Source organism: Epinephelus fuscoguttatus, linkage group LG2 (genome assembly GCF_011397635.1).
Source record: "Epinephelus fuscoguttatus linkage group LG2, E.fuscoguttatus.final_Chr_v1".
Classification (NCBI taxonomy): domain Eukaryota; kingdom Metazoa; phylum Chordata; class Actinopteri; order Perciformes; family Serranidae; genus Epinephelus; species Epinephelus fuscoguttatus.
Genome location: NC_064753.1, coordinates 1,539,761 through 1,562,600, shown reverse-complemented (window position 1 = coordinate 1,562,600; position 22,840 = coordinate 1,539,761). Strand labels below are relative to the sequence as shown.

At 41.1% G+C, this 22,840-nt stretch overlaps 1 protein-coding gene across 4 annotated transcripts in view; it reads right to left on the bottom strand.

Moving 5' to 3' along the window:
- crtc3 (CREB regulated transcription coactivator 3) overlaps positions 1-22,414 on the bottom strand; it is a 146,144-nt gene extending 123,730 nt beyond the window's left edge. For 3 of the 4 annotated variants that reach the window (XM_049602966.1, XM_049602973.1, XM_049602982.1), the window contains exons 1-2: positions 21,171-22,414; positions 1,812-1,919 (exon numbers count right to left, since the gene is read on the bottom strand). In XM_049602966.1, coding sequence (XP_049458923.1) covers positions 1,812-1,919; positions 21,171-21,302 — 240 coding nt within the window. In that variant the 5' untranslated portion in view covers positions 21,303-22,414. The remainder of the gene's footprint in view (positions 1-1,811; positions 1,920-21,170) is intronic. The other variant, XM_049602990.1, reaches the window with a different exon arrangement.
- Between the last annotated feature and the right edge of the window lie 426 nt (positions 22,415-22,840).

The following is a 22,840-nucleotide window of genomic DNA, read 5'->3' as shown; positions in this document are numbered from 1 at the left end:
TTTCATATCATAAATAGAAAATTATTCAACACAGTATGTTTGACAGTAAAAGTCACACTTTTCAAAATAATATTTAATTTTTTTTTTTTTTTTGTCATTGTTTTGTGTTTGTAGGTACACCCCAGTGACGACATGGGAATGCCTATCCTGGTGGAGTTGCTGTTGGCTGCCACCAAACAGCACCTGGAGATACCAGCACCTAAGCCACAGGTGTCGTGTCCGGTATCTCCCAAGCCTCTGCCAAAGGTGGTTCCACGTGTGATTGTGGTGGGGGAGGTTGTAGTTCCACGCCCCCCTCACAGAACTCCTGAATCTCTGTCCTCGGGCCCTATACTCTTAAGCACGTTGCCCAGGCTGAGCCATCTTACAGCTGTGTGGCAGCCTATGACACAATGGTCAGTCTCACACTGCAACAAACTGTCTGTGATTCAATGCCCTGATGAAGTTAACTACTTTAGTTACATTTATTTCATCTAGTAGTCCTCATTGCACTATTATGTTATTCAAATCTGCGCCTTGCGTACTACATGGTTGACAACTGTGTGTATTGTTTGTATATGATGGTTGTATCTGCTATGCAGCTATGTCGCACTATGTGCCGAAAACAAATTTCCCGCTTGGGACAATAAAGTTTATATTATCTTATGTTATCTTATCTTACAACATCAATAATATGGTTAACTTTTAGCACTGACTTACACAACACCTCCTGGTGTATAATACAATGAAAAAATACCAATTTCTGGGGGTTCATTTCAGTCACTTTATCCTGAATCCGCTTCAGATTCCCTTCAGATTTGGACAACCATCCGCTGTAACACCTGCAAGTTTATCCCATTTCAGTCCCAGCTTGTCCAAGCATGCATTTACCTCCATGAGCAAATCACTCCTGGTTGTCATTCCTTTCACTGACCACATTACTGCCAGCTCCTCCATCATCTCCTTCGTTACCCCACATACAGTGACGAGTAACTGGGCAGCTCTCACCCAAAGCCAGGGAGAAAAAGTCAAAATTGTCTGCTTTGTTTTGCAGCTGAAGCTCCACATTTCCCGCAATGTCCTCGATCCTCCTCGTTACAGTTCATCAGGAGTGGGGCAGGGGCACATTCGCAAACATCTCTTTTCTTGGGACATAGTAGCGCTGCAGAATCCACCAAGAATTCTTTGATAAACTCCCCATCAGAAAATGGCTTACTGTTTTTTGCAATTTTGACATAACAGGTCTTGACTGCTCCATCCCTGGATGTGTGAAGCTTGGTAAAAAAAAATCCCTGTTAGTTTTGCAGCTTAGCTAGCAAAGCATCAGCTGCTAGTGCCCACTTGTTTAGTCATGTGGTGGTGATTCAAATTGTAATCCTTAAATACAGCAACCTGTGCTCCACAGACTAAGCACACGGCATTGCCTTTGACTTCAGTGAACAAATACTTAGATGTTCTTGTCTTGTTTAAAACTCTACATTCTGTATCTACCTTACTTTTTCTACCATAAGCTTTCATTTTCGAAAGCTAACTCGGTGTCTTTTGTCAAACACATCCCTGTGAAGGTGCGTAAGCACGCACGCACACACATAAATCGCCTTGAATTGTGTGCATGCCATGCACTTTTTTAGCCTTTGATTTCTAATTTCTGATTGACCTCATGTGGGCCAGATACGGACTGCCAAAGGGCCAGATGTGGCCCGGGGGCCATAAAATGCCAAAGTCTGCCATAATGTTTAGTTTTGCCAACTATCTAAGAGGGGTGTTAATACTGAATACTGAATTCCTAGTATATGTTGGTGCTGTATATTTTGACTGCAATGAGATTTCACCTGGAATTCGGTGTTGGTGTTTCCAATCTGATTGACGTTGGGCAGAGAGCCATAGTACTGTGCCCGTGACTGAGTCAAACGAAGCTGCTGGACCTTCTGAAACTGCACCTGTCAGTCAAAGAAGGACAAAACAAACAAACATGATGAATTATGGACAAAGAGTCTTCATGTAAAGAACACAGCTTCGGGATGAAAATTGCAATTGGTGCTGATCAGGGCTTTTGTTTCCCTCAACAGTTTTTTACATACCAGAAATAAACAAAGATATCAGCTCTCTGGTTCCTTTCTCTTCGTCATACTCATCCATTAGTGCAAATAGGGCTGGGCGATAAATCGATTTTATCGATTAATTCGAATTTGTAGTTTAGGTCGATTTGTTTTAATGAAAATCGAGTTTCTCTTTAAAATCTGCCACCGACGCTCCCTGCTGGGCTCCTGTAGTTCATAGTGGGCTCACCCCTCCCCCCCGCACTTGATACACAAACATCATGGCAGCGAGCGGGGAAGAACTCGTTCCCAAGAAAGGGAATGAGTTCGGTTTTGTGGCGTCAGACAAAGAATAAACAGCAACCCGCTGCAAAGTGTGTTTGAAGGCTGTTGCTACCCAAGGTAGCAGTACTACCAGTTTACTGCAGCACCTCAAACAGAGGCATGCTGCCGAGTGCGAGAGGTGTTGCTCCCTACGAAAATATCCCTATTCAAGTGCTTGAATTTGTTATTTATGTGACAACGCCTTAACGCAACACAGGCTCCTCTCCATAAGGCCCGTTTCCACTGAAGAAGCTCCTGGTACTATTTGGGGGGCAGGAACTACTACAGGAACGTCCTCTCGCTCGGCCCTCTCAACCGCACTGTCTCCACTGAGAGAGCGGAGTAGTAGGAAGGTTCCTGTAAAGTTACCAGGCTCTGGATGTGACGTAATCGTTGTGCGACCATTTTTGACCGGGGCGACGTAGGGACGCAGTTAGCTGTTAGCCGTTAGCGGTGTCTGTATTAACTCAATAACTCAATAAACGGTCCATGAAAAAAAATATTTTTTTCCAGCGGATGTCTTAGTTAAAACATGATTGAGCGTACTGGAGTAGTTTCATGTCGTATCCGACAACGGGAGGCTTTTAACAGATGATGTCCTGATGTTAGCTTTGCTGCTGCTGTTAGCTGTCCCTGTCAGCTGCAGCCACTACTGATGCATTCTAGACATCGTGATTTCCCAAAACTGAATAAATACCACACATACACTGAACAAAAATATAAATGCAACACTTTTGTTTTTGCTCCCATTTTTCATGAGCTGAACTCAAAGATCTGAAACATTTTCTAGTGCTCACTAACGCAGATTTTAGACAGATTTGTGAATAATATTTGTGAGAAATGGTCTTTTGTGTGTATAGAAAATGTTTTAGATCTTTGAGTTCAGCCCAAGAAAAATGGGAGCAAAAACAAAAGTGTTGCGTTTATATTTTTGTTCAGCGTAGCAACACAAAACTGCTTTGCTAGCTCAATCATGCTGAAACTAAGATATCCGCTGGAAAAAAGTGTTTTTTTTTAAGGACTGTATATTGAGCTAATGAGTTAATACAGACACCGCTAACAGCTAACGGTTAGCCCAGGTAATCTACGATAACCATAGTAATTACAAAACGTCACATGTTTTGAGTACCTACTCCGAGGCAGGGACTTGTTTAGGCCCTGTAAAAGTTCCGAAACGCTGTCCTTCGGGGGTGGCTCCTGAAGTGGAGACACGCACCAACGGTCCCGTAAAATTACCCCGAAGTTCCTGCAGTGGAAACGGGCCTATAGACTGTGTGTTCAGTGCCGTGCTGCAGGTTTGGGCCAGGCTCGGTTATAATTGTCTTGGACACGGGAAAATGCATCCCGAACCGCGCTCCGTGTGCTCACCTGTGTGTGTGTGTGTGTGCACGCGCGCATTGGGGCAGAACTCCGCCATGCGCGACACAGAGCAGAGGAGTATTGTAAACGTGCACCGTGTAGAGACAGAACTGACACACCGTTGTGTAAAGATAAATAATAGGGTTGGGTCAGTTCTCGGTAATACCAATTCGGTTCGGTAGTCTGTCTTGGACCAGGTTTTTTTCTTTTTTTGAGACCGACCGGACCGCATGCGTCATTTTACAGCCTGTGTCTGCCTCTTCCTCAAGCGCACAGCGAGCAGGAGAGAGAGGGGGTGGGGGTGGGGCGGGGACTGAGCTAGAGGGTGCGAGCACGCATGCGCCGAGGCCTCTACTGTAGCCTGGAGTTTGTTTAACAGTAACGGGGAGTCGATAATGGCGGACAATTTAGTCTCGAAGAAATCAAAGAATACGCCAATATGGCAACATTTTGGCTTTGAGCCAGACGAAGGAGGCAACCCCTGTTTGCACTGACTGAGTAAGCTAAACCTGCAAATTTATTTGTAAGGAATAAAAGAAACGTGTTACTGTCACTCTGTTGTCCTGTGGTTGTTTTTTTATTTTAAATGAGTCAACTGTGCCCCCAAGTGGCGAAAATTTTCTCATACTGACCCAACACTAATAAATAACATAAGGCTCTTTAGTTAGTTTAATGAAAGGACAGGGTATAGACATGTTCTGTAGGAAAGGTGACCTTAAATGACTTCTGTTGTGATCTGGAGCTATATAGAAAATAAAATGAAGGTGGGGGGGGGCACTGCTGTATGATGAGAAAGGGGCCCAGTGGAAAGCGATCACAGATGTAGTCACGATGTATCTTGCAGGAGATATGGTGCCCATATTTACTGTGGAAAAGCCGGGGTTTATTCACATGCTGAAAGTTTTGGAGCCCAGGTACGTGCTACCAGGCCGCAAATATTTTTATTATTTTAAGTAGAGGGGGGAAATCGATTTAAATCGTGAATCGGACTGGTTGTGAAAAAATCTGAGATTTTTTTTTAGGCCATATTGCCCAGCCCTAAGTGCAACACAACATTTCACCTGTCAGCGCCCTTAATCTCACTGCAATTCTCATCTTTCTGTCTCTTCAAAGTATACTACAGCAAACTGGGGATGTACAGAATTGAGATGATGCAAGTCATATTGTGAGGCAAACAGCTACTATAGAGTCAAAACAGCAACTGTCACTTATTACAAATACTATTCTTGTACACCCCTGATTAAAAAAGTTTGGGTGCTGTGTAAAATGTGAATTAAAAACAGAATGCAATGATTTGCAAATAATTTTCAACTTATGTCTAATTGAATTCAGTACTAAGACAAGATATTTCAAGTTCAAACTAATAAAATTTATTGTTTTTTTGGAGATGTACACTCATTCTGAATTTGATGCCTGCAACATGCTCCAAAAAAGTTTAAACGGGCATCGAAAGACTGGGAAAATTGTGAAATGCTCAAAAAAACAAAAAAAAAACACAAAACAAAACAAAAAAAACCCACCTGTTTGGAACATTCCACAGGTAAACAGGTTTGTTGTAACAGAGTTAAGTATCATTGTTGGGTATGAAAGGGGGATCTGCAATGGCTCAGTCATTGAAAAGCAAGTGCAGCGCAAGATTCACCACTTTGTGAATAACTGCGAGCGCAAATATTACAACAGTATCAGAATAAAGTTTCTAAACACAACATGACTGTATAAAAGGATATTACTACATGGGCTCCAGAACACTTTGGAAAGCCACTGTCAGTAAACATAGCTGATCACTGCATCTACGAATGCAAGAAAAGACTCTACCATACAAAGTGAAAGCCATATATCAACAACATCCAGAAACACTGCCAACTTCTCTGGGTACAAGCTCATCTGAGACAGACTGACACAAAGTGGAAAAGTGTGCTGTGGTCTGACAAGTACACATTTCAGATTGGTTATGTAAATAATGGACGTCGTGTCCTCCGGGCTTAAGAGGAAAAGGACCATCCAAATTGTTACTCCCTCAAAGTTCAAAGCCAGCAGCATTCAGAATGAATGTACAGTACAGGCCAAAAGTTTGGACACACCTTCTCATTCAATGCGTTTTCTTTATTTTCATGACTATTTACATTGTAGATTCTCACTGAAGGCATCAAAACTATGAATGAACACATGTGGAGTTATGTACTTAACAAAAAAAGGTGAAATAACTGAAAACATGTCTTATATTCTAGTTTCTTCAAAATAGCCACCCTTTGCTCTGATTACTGCTTTGCACACTCTTGGCATTCTCTCCATGAGCTTCAAGAGGTAGTCACCTGAAATGGTTTTCCAACAGTCTTGAAGGAGTTCCCAGAGGTGTTTAGCACTTGTTGGCCCCTTTGCCTTCACTCTGCGGTCCAGCTCACCCCAAACCATCTCGATTGGGTTCAGGTCCGGTGACTGTGGAGGCCAGGTCATCTGCCGCAGCACTCCATCACTCTCCTTCTTGGTCAAATAGCCCTTACACAGCCTGGAGGTGTGTTTGGGGTCATTGTCATGTTGAAAAATAAATGATCGTCCAACTAAACGCAAACCGGATGGGATGGCATGTCACTGCAGGATGCTGTGGTAGCCATGCTGGTTCAGTGTGCCTTCAATTTTGAATAAATCCCCAACAGTGTCACCAGCAAAACACCCCCACACCATCACACCTCCTCCTCCATGCTTCACAGTGGGAACCAGGCATGTGGAATCCATCCGTTCACCTTTTCTGCGTCTCACAAAGACACGGCGGTTGGAACCAAAGATCTCAAATTTGGACTCATCAGACCAAAGCACAGATTTCTACTGGTCTAATGTCCATTCCTTGTGTTTCTTGGCCCAAACAAATCTCTTCTGCTTGTTGCCTCTCCTTAGCAGTGCTTTCCTAGCAGCTATTTGACCATGAAGGCCTGATTCGCGCAGTCTCCTCTTAACAGTTGTTCTAGAGATGGGTCTGCTGCTAGAACTCTGTGTGGCATTCATCTGGTCTCTGATCTGAGCTGCTGTTAACTTGCGATTTCTGAGGCTGGTGACTCGGATGAACTTATCCTCAGAAGCAGAGGTGACTCTTGATCTTCCTTTCCTGGGTCGGTCCTCATGTGTGCCAGTTTCGTTGTAGCGCTTGATGGTTTTTGCGACTCCACTTGGGGACACATTTAAAGTTTTTGCAATTTTCCAGACTGACTGACCTTCATTTCTTAAAGTAATGATGGCCACTCGTTTTTCTTTAGTTAGCTGATAGGTTCTTGCCATAATATGAATTTTAACAGTTGTCCAATAGGGCTGTCGGCTGTGTATTAACCTGACTTCTGCACAACACAACTGATGGTCCCAACCCCATTGATAAAGCAAGAAATTCCACTAATTAACCCTGATAAGGCACACCTGTGAAGTGGAAACCATTTCAGGTGACTACCTCTTGAAGCTCATGGAGAGAATGCCAAGAGTGTGCAAAGCAGTAATCAGAGCAAAGGGTGGCTATTTTGAAGAAACTAGAATATAAAACATGTTTTCAGTTATTTCACCTTTTTTGTTAAGTACATAACTCCACATGTGTTCATTCATAGTTTTGATGCCTTCAGTGAGAATCTACAATGTAAATAGTCATGAAAATAAAGAAAACGCATTGAATGAGAAGGTGTGTCCAAACTTTTGGCCTGTAGTGTATATATATATATATATATATATATATATATATATATATATATATATATATATATATATATATATATATATCTATCTCTAAGATCATGACATCAATACTATGAACGAAACCAAAACAGTTTTGACCCTTTAAATGAAGAGATATGTATTTTTCTATTGGCAAGCATCTCAAACATTTTTGAAAAGATATCAAACCAAAAAAAAAAACTATTTGATATCTCAAATGAACATCAATTTAAATAAGGTGCATTACTTACTGATATAAAAATAAAGGCCCCTTGAACTGATGCAAATACATGCATCAGGATTACAAACTGAAAAAGTTAATTCCAGAAGTTCAAAAAAATAAATATATATAGAAAATGATTGCACTGAACAAGTTAGACTTGTCTATGTAAACAAACTGTGTGCAAAGTGCATTCCATAGTAACAAAAAAATGAGTTTAAAGAATTTTGGCTTATGGTTCCATTCAAATGAATACCTTTTTACTAAGGTAAATGAGGTTCAGTTGTTCTTTTATCTCATATTAGAAGAAAGAAAGAAAGAAAGAAAGAAAGAGAGAGAGAGAGAGAGAGAGAGAGAGAGAGAGAGAGAGAGAGAGAGCATCTGGGACCCACGGTATGATACTAGTGACAGTATCACGGTTCTGAGTAGTATCACGATACCACAGCAAAAATGAGGCAGATGTGCCTTTTGTCATTTATAAAAAGATAAATCACTTTTCTATAATACATCAATGATATTTCAATGGAATAAATTACTTACTGACTTAATCATACTTCAAAAACAGCATCGATAAGTGATTAACATAGGGGGGATCAAAATAAAATAAATAAATAAAATAAAAATCAACCAGCCACCCTGCTCCCCTGACAAGTAAAGAGCAGTCCCTTCATAAGTAAAGAACAGTCCCCAAAGTGCGCTGAGGTTTGTGGACCGTTACCTGCCACAAAGAGTAATGTGAACGGCTCGTTTCTCCTCTGACATGCCACATACCTGTGTGCCGCCACGGCTCGGCTGTCCAGGTACTTCTGGGCAGTCATGACGCCAACAAGAGAACATTATTGGACCTGGAGCCTTATCTTGCGCCGCGGAGCACTATGGCTGCCGTATTTGACAGGAATACGTATTCCTGTCTGTGTCTGTGACCCCTGTTCAACCCACAACCGGCAGGATTCGCCGTTATTGGACAGCGCATGGACACTCAGCCTCTTGCGACTGGACTTTGAACTGATCACACAATCCAACATTATGGTACCATATGTACTGTGGAGTTTTAGTGCCGCAGTCTACCGTTGGTACCAGTATACCGTGCAACACTAGTGTGAGAGAGAGTCTGTGCATCTGTGTGTGTGTGAGAGAGAAGGAGTGTGCGTGTCTGTGTGTGTATGTGTGAGAGAGAGAGTGTGCGCGTCTGTGTGAAATTATGACCAAGTTAACGAGTTGTTTTCCAACATGAGGGGGGTATTCTTGAATTTTCCCAGTCAGAAAGAGTTTTTCTGATTATGCCGACGCCACTTGAACGCAGCATTCACTGCAGGCCATTCAGGTCTCATAGTGGGAGTGGGGCACTGCCGTGCTGACAAAATTATGTATGTTATCGATAAGTCCAATATCATGACGAATAGCCCCGATAACATATATAATTTTGTCAGCACGGCAGTGCCCTGCTCCCACTATGAGTCTCCCTCCTGTTCGTGTGCTCACTGAGCTGTGTGTGTCTGTAACACCCGCCCCTCCCCCTTCTGCTCAGCGCAGACACACAGACGGCACCACACATATTGACCAATCACATGCGGCTTGAACAGAAAAAAAGAGAGAAAAAAAACCCAAACCAGCTCCCAATCAGGAGCCGGCTCCCGTCGTTCACTTCAAAAAGCTGGCTCTAAGAGCCATTTCGTTAGGAACCGAGACATCACTAGTCCCTCCCTCTCCTCAGTGTCGTCAAGTGATTAAACGTTTGGCAATGTAAACCTATGTGACGCTCGCAGCTCGCCCAAAAATTACATATATGTGAATGTGCGATAGTTATGCTAGCATCACAGCTTGTCAGAGGTTACAGCATGGTGATTAGTAGGGCCCGACCGATTTATCGGCCAGCCAATTTAATCGGCCGATTATAACCATTAGAGTGTAATCGGCAATCAGCCAAAAGTTGGCCAATTGACGCTGATGTTAACATTTATATTTTCATTAATAATAAAATGCAGGGAATATGGTGTTTCACTTAGAAATGATGTCCTTGTGTTACTTTTTGCACTATAACCTACCTCTGTTAAATTGGCAATAATAATAAGAACTCTGGTACTGTGAACATACATGTGAATGTCTTAATTCATGTAGACTTTGCATGATTATTTTATTTCCCAGAGGTTTACTGCCTTTTTGCACATCATATTTTTGATTTATTTTGTGTTCAAATTGTTCATATGCTGCTTGTTCCGCACAATTTGTGTTAATAAAAGTATTTGAAAATAGTAAAATGTTCTTCCTTCAATTTTTATCTTTGTAACAAGTGTTTGAACTATATTTAAGCCATCAAAAGCAGGTATTTTGGGTTTTTTTAAATTGAAAAACGCAAAAAAAATTATCGGCCAATATATCGGTTATCGGATTTTTTTTATTCCATAATATCGGAATCGGCATCAGCCCCAAAAAATCCATATCGGTTGGGCCCTAGTGATTAGAGCCAAAATGGCAGAGCGTAAAGGTCCAGGTGAAAAAAAAAAAACAAAAAAAAAACCAACTCAATCATTTAGGATTTTGCTAAAAGAGAAGGAAATCACTTGTTGATTTAAATATATACAGACCCAGGGTACTTTTTTGTATTTGGGAGCTGTTTAAATGTGTACCTCGGTTGATTTTATTTTGTTGAACTATTATTTAGTGTACAGAATCTGAATCTCACTTTGAGTTACTGTCATTGTTTACAAACTAAAGAAATGAGAGATCATTTTTCTTTGGTTTTTACTGAATATTTGAAGGCAAATTGTTAGGTTGACATGTAAAATTTTATCACTTACTGTGTCGCAAATCTTTGTTCTTAAATTAATAATGAATTCATTTTTTTTTTTTTTTTACTAATTTGTCACATTGTCAAGAATATTGTTATGGCTATAATACCCTGACATATGGGGATATTATTTTAGGGCCATATCGCCCACCCCTATTCAGGACAAGAAATGTGTTGTTTTCATTGTTATAAATATTTAATTGTTTCTGGTTGTTGACCATAGATGCCCATGAATGCAGGTGAACTGAGTTGACGAAAAGACAAACATTTGTTCCTGGCAGACAAGATAAATGCATGCATTGCTGTATAAACAGAATGTGCCAATAGTTAACACTTGACTATTGTTACTCCCCATGGATTGACAAATGTTTCACCCAAGGACAAAGTTCACATTTTCCAAGCCCAACCTTAATATTTTGTCATATCAACAATCTCGAAGCAAGTTCTGGTAGTTTGTTGTAAATCTACTGATAAAATCAAACAAGGTCAGTCATTGAGATTTAAATTTTGTGCTTTCTGTAGTCTGAGGAAGAAATGCCCCTCTGATTTGACTTTTCATGATAACAGCTGATGATTGGCTGTTTACCTCACCTTGGCAGAACAAGCTGCCATCTGTTTTGTGAGAGATAGTCGTGCCATCTCCCGGAGTGCCGATTTGGTGGCCAAGCTTACGTTTCCTTGAATGTGTCCCCTTAAGTTGTGTCCCTTAAATTGCAAATATTGCTGCATTTTTATCATTTACTTTGGAAGTCCATGTGTATTATGTTTGCGCTCCATTAAAGTAAGAGCATTTGAGTCATTGAACTGTTACAACTCCAATTCCAAAAATGTTGGGACGCTGTGTTAAACATAAATTAGAAATGAAATGCAATGATTTCCAAATCCTTTTTGACCTATATTCTACTCAATACAGTACAAAGAAAAGATATTTAATGTTGAAACTGACAAACTTTTTTTTTTTTGTAAATATACAGTACAGGCCAAAAGTTTGGACACACCTTCTCATTCAATGCGTTTTCTTTATTTTCATGACTATTTACATTGTAGATTCTAACTGAAGGCATCAAAACTATGAATGAACACATGTGGAGTTATGTACTTAACAAAAAAAGGGGAAATAACTGAAAACATGTTTTATATTCTAGTTTCTTCAAAATAGCCACCCTTTGCTCTGATTACTGCTTTGCACACTCTTGGCATTCTTTCGATGAGCTTCAAGAGGTAGTCACCTGAAATGGTTTCCACTTCACAGGTGTGCCTTATCAGGGTTAATTAGTGGAATTTCTTGCTTTATCAATGGGGTTGGGACCATCAGTTGTGTTGTGCAGAAGTCAGGTTAATACACAGCCCTATTGGACAACTGTTAAAATTCATATTATGGCAAGAACCTATCAGCTAACTAAAGAAAAACGAGTGGCCATCATTACTTTAAGAAATGAAGGTCAGTCAGTCCGGAAAATTGCAAAAACTTTAAATGTGTCCCCAAGTGGAGTCGCAAAAACCATCAAGCGCTACAACGAAACTGGCACACATGAGGACCGACCCAGGAAAGGAAGACCAAGAGTCACCTCTGCTTCTGAGGATAAGTTCATCCGAGTCACCAGCCTCAGAAATCGCAAGTTAACAGCAGCTCAGATCAGAGACCAGATGAATGCCACACAGAGTTCTAGCAGCAGACCCATCTCTAGAACAACTGTTAAGAGGAGACTGCGCGAATCAGGCCTTCATGGTCAAATAGCTGCTAGGAAAGCACTGCTAAGGAGAGGCAACAAGCAGAAGAGATTTGTTTGGGCCAAGAAACACAAGGAATGGACATTAGACCAGTGGAAATCTGTGCTTTGGTCTGATGAGTCCAAATTTGAGATCTTTGGTTCCAACCGCCGTGTCTTTGTGAGACGCAGAAAAGGTGAACGGATGGATTCCACATGCCTGGTTCCCACTGTGAAGCATGGAGGAGGAGGTGTGATGGTGTGGGGGTGTTTTGCTGGTGACACTGTTGGGGATTTATTCAAAATTGAAGGCACACTGAACCAGCATGGCTACCACAGCATCCTGCAGCGACATGCCATCCCATCCGGTTTGCGTTTAGTTGGACGATCATTTATTTTTCAACAGGACAATGACCCCAAACACACCTCCAGGCTGTGTAAGGGCTATTTGACCAAGAAGGAGAGTGATGGAGTGCTGCGGCAGATGACCTGGCCTCCACAGTCACCGGACCTGAACCCAATCGAGATGGTTTGGGGTGAGCTGGACCGCAGAGTGAAGGCAAAGGGGCCAACAAGTGCTAAACACCTCTGGGAACTCCTTCAAGACTGTTGGAAAACCATTTCAGGTGACTACCTCTTGAAGCTCATGGAGAGAATGCCAAGAGTGTGCAAAGCAGTAATCAGAGCAAAGGGTGGCTATTTTGAAGAAACTAGAATATAAAGACATGTTTTCAGTTATTTCACCTTTTTTTGTTAAGTACATAACTCCACATGTGTTCATTCATAGTTTTGATGCCTTCAGTGAGAATCTACAATGTAAATAGTCATGAAAATAAAGAAAACGCATTGAATGAGAAGGTGTGTCCAAACTTTTGGCCTGTACTGTATGTTAAATTGTAAATTGTAAAAACAAAATAAAAAGACCTTGATCAAAATTACAGCTGGCTTACTGGAGCCTCTCCTGCTCCGTCTGTGCTCTGTGTCTCAATGTGAAATGATGTGAAAGCATGCACAGGCGTCAGTGTTGATTGGCTATCACTTGTGCCGTGTAACCAATCAGAGGGGGCTGTAGGCGGGACATTGTTACAAAGCCCAGTGCAGTGGGGACTGCAGGCAGGGAGGGAGACAGCTGTATCAGAGCCAAAGGAGCGAGTTTTAAAATACATTTATTTGATTGGTTATCAATGAAAAAACGTCTGATGCAGAGTATGGTAAACAGTAGGCTGTGTTTACTTGCACACTGTGCGTCTAAATCATTTTCCCGGTTTGCACATATATATATTTTTAGGGGCAAATGCGAGTGAAATGCTCGCACTGCAGAGCACTTCTGCCCGTGCCGGACAGAAACTTCGCCACGCTGGAAATCTGGCGCTGTGCCGGAGAACTTTAACCCCTGCATTTTGAAAACAAAATGGGTCATTTTAAACAGAGTATGTGTAACAGTCAGTTTTGAAAAAGTCACTTCTGAATGGACAAATGTGTTCAAGCAAATGACGAAAAACTGTATTCTGCAAATCGCAGTTTCCATTATCCGTCAGTTCCCAGTGTCCAAGCTGATGTCTCATTTGGTTTGACCAAAAGTCCAGAACCAAAAAGAAACTAATAGGCCTACATATGAGAAAGAAAAGACAAGATTATCTAAGTATTAGGCCCAATCCCAATACACCCCTTAACCCTAACACTTGCCCCTACCCCTCCGTTTTGCGCGTTCATGCATAGGGGTAGGGATGTCCCGATTCTCACTGAGGCAGAGGGGAAGGGCGGAGTGCTAGGGCTATATCCAAACGGAGTTTTTTCAGAGGCACAATTCAAAGCGAGTGCTACGAGAAATCTCCCAGAATGCCTTGTGAATCACTGGCAAGATGGCAGGGAAGGCTGATTCAGAGACAATGAAAGAAAACCATAAATGTAAGTATTTTCTTCGTAACTAAATATTTAAAGACTATGATAACCATCAGAAATGTCGTTTCAATGTATTATATACAGTGGTGGAAAAAAGTTTTCGGACACCCTTAACATTTTACACAATCTCAAATATTATCATGAAATATTTGTGGAAAAATCTTTTTTGTGTTTCAAAAGTTGGGCTGCATTAGACAGATACAAACAAATACAAATTATATTTTTTTGTTTATTGTTTACAAGAAAAACTAACAAAACTAAATTCTTGACAGTTTCAATATGTCAGTTCTCAACATTGTCGGTATCAAAGTCAACAAATAACAGAGAATGTGTTCAAAACTGAACAAAAAATAAATAAACCATCACATCATCAAATTAATATTTAGTAGTCCTGCCATTGGCACGTAGTAGAGCTCTAATCCTGGCTGGCATGTTCCCCACGAGTCTTTCACACTGTTGAGGGGTAATCTTGTCCCATTCTTCTTGAATTACTGCTTTTAATTCTTCTAAATTCTTTGGTTTATGCTTTGAAACAGACCTTTTGATAATCCACCACAGATTTTCAATGGGGCTCATGTCCGGGGATTGAGCTGGCCACTCTAAGACCTGGATACTGTGCTCCTGCAGCCAAGTTCTACTGGCCTTGGATGTGTGGCAAGGGGCATTATCTTGTTGAAACATCCAGTTTTTACCTCGACGGAACAGTGCACGAGCAGAAGGGAGCATGTGGGTTTGGAGAATGGTACAATACTTGGTAGAGTTCAATGTGCCATCACAGACAGTGAGATGACCAACACCAGCAGCACTCATGCATCCCCAAACCATGATACTGCCTCCACCATTCTTGACAGTAGGTACTGTAAATGCTGGAGATAATGCTTCGCCTGGCCTTCTGCGTACCCTCACATTAGTAGGAGAAAGATAAAGCTGGAAACTGGACTCATCTGACCACAAAATCTTCTTCCAATTCCTGGCTGTCCAGTTCTTGTGTGCCTGGGCCCAACGACGCCGGGCTAACCTCTGTCTCTCATTGATCAGGGGCTTCTTGATAGCCTCATAGAACCTTAAGCCATGATCTAAAAGTCGGCCATGTACAGTGCGGGTGGAACACTGGACACCAGTTTGGTTTGACCACTGTTGCTGAAGCTCCTGTGATGTCATTCAGCGGTTTTGCCTGCACATGCATGCATGATCAGGATGCGGTCATTTCTTCCTGAAGAAACCCTTGGACGCCCAGATCTTGGTTTGTCTTCCAAGCTGTTGGTTCGTCTGTATTTCTGCAGAGTGTATCCAACTGCTGAAGGACTGCATCGGCAGCTGTATCCTTCCTGGCTGAGAATCTTTATCTTCAGGCGTGTTTCCTGCGTTAGGTTCCTTGTTTTAGCCATTTTTGTGTCTGAAGAACTTTCAAATGTGCTGGCTTTATGTAGACACGAAGCTTGGCAACAAAAATTGTGTCTTTTAATAAAAAGAACAACCTTCATCACTGGTACCAAAATGACCCAATACTCAAAATTTCTTATGTATTTTTATGGAACCAATCAATTTTAAGTTTTTAATGGCTTTTTTAGGATTTATATAGTATTTTGGCTGTCATTGTACTAAAAGAAATTGCACTTGAAGGACTAAGAGTGATTCTTAATGCAATATTTCACAAACGCATGGGGTGTCCGAAAACTTTTTTCCACCACTGTACATTTGTTCTAACAAACATTAAAAAAAAACCCAAAACAAAACAAAACCAAAAAAACGCTAGTTGTGAGGTTTCTGGGTATGAACGGTTGTCCCATTTCACAGGGGAATATTTCAACCCCTACCCCTTGTAACTTTGTTGCAAGGGGCAAGGGGCACTCGAAAAAGAGGGGTAGGGGCGAAAATGAGAAATGGGATTGGGCCTTACTTTCTGATTAAACAGATACTTTGGATCTTTTAAAGTGGGGTTGTATGGGGTACTTATCCGTAGTCAGTGTATTACATACAGTAGGTGTCGGTCAGCATGCCCTCAGTTTGGAGAAGCAGGTTGGAGTGTGACACAAAAGCTGAGCAATGTACTGTTGTGGAAGGGGTCTGCAACAAAATGCATTTTAGCCACCTTAAAAAAAAAAAAAAAAATCAATATCCATTTAAGGTCCTTTTCAGACCTGAAAGTCTGCACCATGGTACCAACAAAAGTTCATGTTGTTGTTTAATTGTGTTCCTCTGATACGGTTAGTTTTGGTTTCACATTGCAATAGTGAGAGTGCACCACAGAACTTTTCATGACTAACTTACGCCTTGTCGTCATCTCCTACGTGTGCTGCACCTCCCCGTATTTGATTGGTTTGTGGACTGGCTGACTTCAATGCATTGTGTTCCAGGCAGATTCACTTCTTTGCCACTTTGTTTTTATTATTGTGGCGTCATTATCAACTGCGCCAACTTAAAGCTCATCACTGATGAGCTGATTCGCCACATGAATGCCACAGGAATACTCTTTTTTTTTTTTTAAAGATTATTTTTGTGGGCTTTAACGATAGGACAGCGTGTGAAATGGGGAGATAGACATGCAGCAAAGGGTCGCAGGCCGGACTCGAACCCGTGACTGCTGCAGCGAGGCAATGCCTCTGTACATGGGGCGCCGGCACTATCCACTACGCTACTGATGCCCCACAGGAATGCACTTCAATTAAAGTCAATTTGTTACCAGCAGGAGAGAAGGAGAAAGCTACAAGCGCTAGTGTGACTTGGGCTGTCAGAACGAACTTTGCTATTCGAAAACAATTCGAATTATTGTAAAAATAAGCATATTCGAAGTTGGAAACTAAGGTTCGAATATTTGGGGAAAAAAAAAAAATGGCGCTCTACCATGCATTAAGAGATGTTTTTTGGGGAAATACATGACTGTCAGATAAGCCCCGTTTACAAACAGACCTACAATCCATCTCGTCTCCTCTCCTCCCCTCTCTCTCTTCTCAGCGGAGGGTGCCCTGTCAGCCCTGTGGTGACAGTGACAGGGAGCATCTCTTTGATTCAAAGTGACACAGCCCATTTGCTCATGCTTCGAGGTCGTTCAATAGAGTAATTGCAAATAAATATTGTTTTAATGTGTAGGCTAACTATTGAAAAGTTCACAAGGGCTTTCATAAATTCATACAATGCTGCGGCACTGCCGCCTTTGCAGGTTAAAAGTTAATGACCGCGACTTGAAGTGAGGAGGAGCAACACGTCTCCGGCTTGTCAGCATAGCGGTGTCGGTACTGACACAGCTGCACAGCCGGAGACGGTCACTTTTGCATGTGATGCAATGCAAAATATTGAAATAACGTCATTATAACACAAAAAATATAAAAATGTGGTGATAGGCCTAGGCTATAGCCTATACCAAGGAAAAAATTGAATATAATTAATATAATAATATAATTCAAAATTTGAATTAACATAAAAAACATTAAAAATTCTAATCTGATTTTGGGGGAAGACTGACAGCCCTAATTGTGACGCTTGGCAACTCCATTTTGGGAACCAAGAGTGAGGTGAATCATAGTCTATTACAAGAGATGAGCTGTCATGAGCGATTTACTATTATACTGTTATTACATCTTGAGACTTAGCTTTTATGCAAAAAACATAAAAGAGTTGCCAGTTTCAAACTGTAGCAGGCAAGACTACTCTTTTTGGAATGTCAACAGTTCTTTTAACTTTTAATTAAAAACGTTGGACTTCTCAGTGTTCACAATGCATTCATGTCATAGAAAGCTTTTATTGTCAACAATTGACCTATGGCTAAGCCCTGCCCTCAAACGCGATGAGCCAATCACAGTGTGTATAGCCATTCCCATACACTCGGACATTCTCTGCCTGGATGTTCATTGAAATGCATTACAGAAAGTCAGTTTTGTTCAGTTTTAATGAGCTTTTTCGGAGATTTGAAGTTTAAAAATGGTCAAACGGTGTGCATGGGGTACATGTAACTCCGACACAAGGTATCCTGAGAGGCTGGGTGATGAGGTGTATTTTTTACACTTTAAACCACATTTCAACGGAGAAAAGTGTCTCCTTTGGATAAAGTCGTGTGGTAACCACAACATCAACTCAACGTGAATAAGATTAACAATGATGTCTACATCTGTTTTTAAGGTAAGTCAACATTGTGTTTGAGGCAACATATTATCACTTTGCTGGAAAAAAATATAAAGTTATCTTTAACATCTCTAGCTAACGTTAGCTAAAGTTAGCCTAACGTTAACCCCTAGCTGCATTGTTCATCATGTCACCTTGTTTGCTGGGAGTTCATTAGCCTATTTTGTTCTAGTTTTGTACTTTGGTGATCATACATTATTGTTAGCTGTTGTCCAAAGGGCTCTAGTTAAGCTAACGTTAACTTCTGGAGCTTAGCTTCATTAACTTATCTGTAATCATAGAGATAACAAAAGGTTGGGAAACGTTATGCTGAATGATTCAGTGTAAATACTGTAGCATCAAACTAACTAAGAAACACTCTTGGTAAAGATGGTAAAAAGGCTGTTACCCTTCACTCATATTCCGAGCCAAAAACCTTAACTTCAGTGGAACAATGCTGATCCTCTATCTTGTTGTCTTTGATGGTGACGGCAACAAGATGCGATTTATCACGCTTACACTGTGACCTGTAAATTTTGGCTTGTAATTTAAGCTTTTCATTGACCTTCTCAACATTAAAATGATTAATATATCCCTCCAATGCCTAGTTTAGGCCCTTTTGGTTACTTCTCAAAGACATCTGATCGTTACGTCTCTAAAAATCATCAATTGCCTCCTACAAAATGCCGGATACTGTGACACCTGCCATAGCACCGGTCACTGAATGTTGATAGTTTGCCTGAGTGAGTGGAGGGGGGCGTGGCTTAGCCATAGGTCAATTTAGTAACGTGTTTCAGTAAATCTAAAGACTTGCAAAGTTCTCCAGTTGGTACCATAGCTAATTTTTTCGTCCTTCCTCCCTTGTTTCCGGCTCTCATCAAACCTACTGAAACTTCCTGTAAATGATCATAAAAATGTTTTCACACTACAAAGACCCGCACCATGCTTCAGTCTGACCCGGACCGAGACCACCGAGACCACCTCTTTTTATCAGACCAAAGCTGGACTGTTTGGGCTATGGTTTCTAAGAGGTTTTACGCCTGTTAATTTTGTTCGGATCAAACAGAAAAGTTCGGACAATAAGGACCAATCTTTCAGGTGTGGAAAGGCCCTAAGTGTACTCTATACTCAAAATATATATATATTTTTTTTAAGATTTTTTTGGGCATTTTTTTTTTTTTAGCCTTTAATAGATAGGACAGACAAGTGTGAAGGGGGGAGAGAGAGAGAGGGAGTGACATGCAGCAAAGGGCCACAGGCTGGAGTCGAACCCGGGCAATTGTGGCAACAGCCTTGTACATGGGGCGCCTGCTCTACCACTAAGCCAACGCCCCTATTTTCACTGTTTTGATGCGATGGGAAAGCTGTTAACAGCCTCAGTTCTCCATCTATGCTCTTGTCAAAGCCCCCAGACTCCACCGACAAAAACAGTAATTTTGGCTCACTAAACACTAGGCATGTAACGATATATCGAATTTTGCGGTGTCGCAATAAAATAAATTCTCAATACCGTCGTGGGAATGCCACAGTAGTTATATAGCTGCATTCTCCTACAGAGCCGATTATGACTGTGCGACTACATTCCCCATAATCCTTTGCATGCAACTGCACGCGCAGGTGAGAGCAGACTCCTGCAGCTCAGCCTCCGACTCTGCCCGTGCATGACCAGAGAAAACAAGACAAGTGAACAGAAATGCTAGAATAGCGAACAAAGTAAGGAGATTGATTGTGACCCTTCGTCATAGCGAGAAGCCACGCATATCACGTGAAACAGCGAAATCATAGCTTTCCAACAAGACCGAGCGCTTGTCAGTAGTCCAGTGTTTTCACAGCGAAAAAAATGATAAAGTTACACTAAAATAATGTATAACAAAGCTGTCATACGGCTTTGCACACACATTACTCTTGGATGGATTACTCGTGAATTCAGGCTCGCACAGAAATGCCACACATATCACATGAAAGCGCAGGAGCAGAGCTTTCCTGTGAATGTGTGTTTCTGTGACTTCCAGGGAAATGGCTGGGCTTTATTTGTTTTGGTTTTCTTTTACACACATCTCTACCCACCTCTCTCTTTCTCTCTGTGTCTCTCTGTGTATCTGTGAGTGAGGGATTGTGTGTTTCTGAGTTTACATTATTTCTATTTGATGAAAGCACATGTTCAACTGTGTTGATTTGTTTATGATACTTTATGATACGCTTCCAAGTTTAAAAAACGTAACATGCTGTACAGTGTACATGCAATATTTTTGAATAAAATAGTTATTTTTAACAATAAATTTTCTCTTTTTTCCTCTTGTATAAAGATCGTGATATATATCGTATCGTGGAGTCTTTATCATGATAATGTCGTATTGTGAGTTTCTGGTATCATTACATCCCTACTAAACACAGGCAGTGCTGGTCTTCCATTGCTTCACTCAGTTTGTGTTCTTGTGTGACTCTGGTGAACTGACTAACCCCGGCTAACCCTTTTAAACACCATAGTGACTAGTGACTAAAACTAACTAACTAACTAACTAACATAAATAAAATCTGATCTGTTTAAACAGCAGAATTTAATGCTAAAACAATTAACTGATTGATGGATTTGTCCATAAACAAAAAAATGAAGAAAAATCTCCAAACACACTCCAAACCAACCTCTTTCAGAGAATGAGAGGATTTGGTACTTTTCTCTAATTTATATCATTTGCACTATAATATCAAGATATTTAAAATATCACAATAAAAGTGTATATGATACTGATAAGTCGAATTATGAATCATACTCTTGAGCTGGTCCCTCTCTCCCTTCTCTATGCAGTTTGTCCACAGTGTCCAGAATGCAGAGTGTAGAATGACAAAGAGCAAACGCAGAAGACACGTATTATGTATCTTAACAGAGTTCATTTGACTATTCATAACAGTGCAAGCCTGGGGATCTTAAAGCAGGCGGTGCAGAAGTACAGGAGCTACTTTCCCCATTTCCTGTTTCACTGCTGGTTGCATTTGACAAGTCTTGTGTAGTGCAACAAAGAAAGCCACAAATGACTGACAATTCACTGAAAATTAAGTGCATTTACCCTCGACACAGTGAGGTCTGTCATCAGCTGTTCAAAGGCCCGCGTCTCCTCTGCTTGCTTCTGGTTGTGCAGCGCTATCTTCTCGCTGAACTTCCTGGGGTTTGAGCCACCTGTGCCCGGGGAGCCGGACATTGTGCGGGCCGCAGTTTAACTACTTCAGCTACTTGGAGGAAAAGTGGCAGACGGTGCTAGGAGTCTATAGTCCAAACTGTTTCAGTGAATCCATTAGAGTTTTAAAAACACAGCACACATTACTGTCAGGCCAAAGTTAATTCACTCAACTCTGCTGGCTGTGGTATCACAACTATGTTATTGTAAGCCGAGCTAGAGGCTAACGTAACGTTAGCTAAGCTAACGTTAGAGCTCCTGTTAATAAAAGTTGTCCTCTAACGCCAAGACAGGTTTGAATGAAACCTTCACAAAATATACGTTTACAACTTAACACTTAAAACATTCGAGAATAATGACGTGTCGATTGAAAGAAGTTAACGGGAAAACACGACGTCATACTGTTATATTTCCAGCTAACCACTTGTTTGAATCTAACGTTAACATAACGTTAGCTGTCATTGCTAACTCAACAGCCACAGCTAGCCAAGTTAACGTTAGCTAAACTGCTGTCAGTGCCATCTGCACAATTATGACAAACTTACTTTGCCAACTTGTCGACACTCGACCTCGATCAAACTCTGACAGGCATGTATTAGAAGCAACTTGTACCAGATTTAGCGCTGATGTTAGAGAAAGTTGTTAGCCTCAATAGCTAAATCTTGCTACTAACGTTAGCAAAGCTCCTGAGCAGTTGGGCAAAGGTTTTGAAATTGTATTTCAACAAGTGGCCGCTGGTCTTGTCCAGACTTAAAACTAAATTTCGAGTTTCTGTCACTCCCACACTCCGGGAAACTTGAGAAACACTGATATTCGTACGTTACGCAGGAACATAATCCACTAGTTCGCATTTAAACTGATATCAGAGCGCTTCTTCGGAGTCCAGTGTTGTGTGTTAACGTTAATCCACGGACAGCAGAGAGATTTCAGACAAATTCCAACCGTTAACGTTAGGATACACTGAAGATACACAAACAACACCGAGAAAAAACGCGTCTTCTCAGTCACTGCTACACCCCAAATCCTCTGAGAAACAACCGCTAATGTTATCAGCTTATTGGCCTCCTGCTTACAGGGCTACCAACGGCAACGCAGATCCGCTGGCTTGTTATACTCACACTACTGCGAGAAAAACATTACCTCGTTAAACACAGCCATTACGTGTGATGTCCACAGGGCGGCGACAAATCCTATCACATCCTCCTATTTGAAATGTCTCAACGAATTGCTAATGAATGTAATCTTTAAGATTATCGGAGTTGGAGAAAGTAACTCAGGTCCTTCACTTACAGCCGTTGAAAAGTTTAGAATCTACTGTTACATTATTGTTTTTCTTCAATAATAATTATTTCAACAGAAAAATACAAAATAATTCAGACACCAAATGTATTATTTATATTTTAAGTAGTTTTGGAACCACAATAAATAAATAAACAATAAAAAAAAGATAAAACTTAAATTTCCAACTGCACATTTTAGAGTGTCCTTTTATTCGGACCATCCCCAGACACAACTATGTAATAATGATGCTGTTTAATCAGCATCTTTATATGTCACATCTG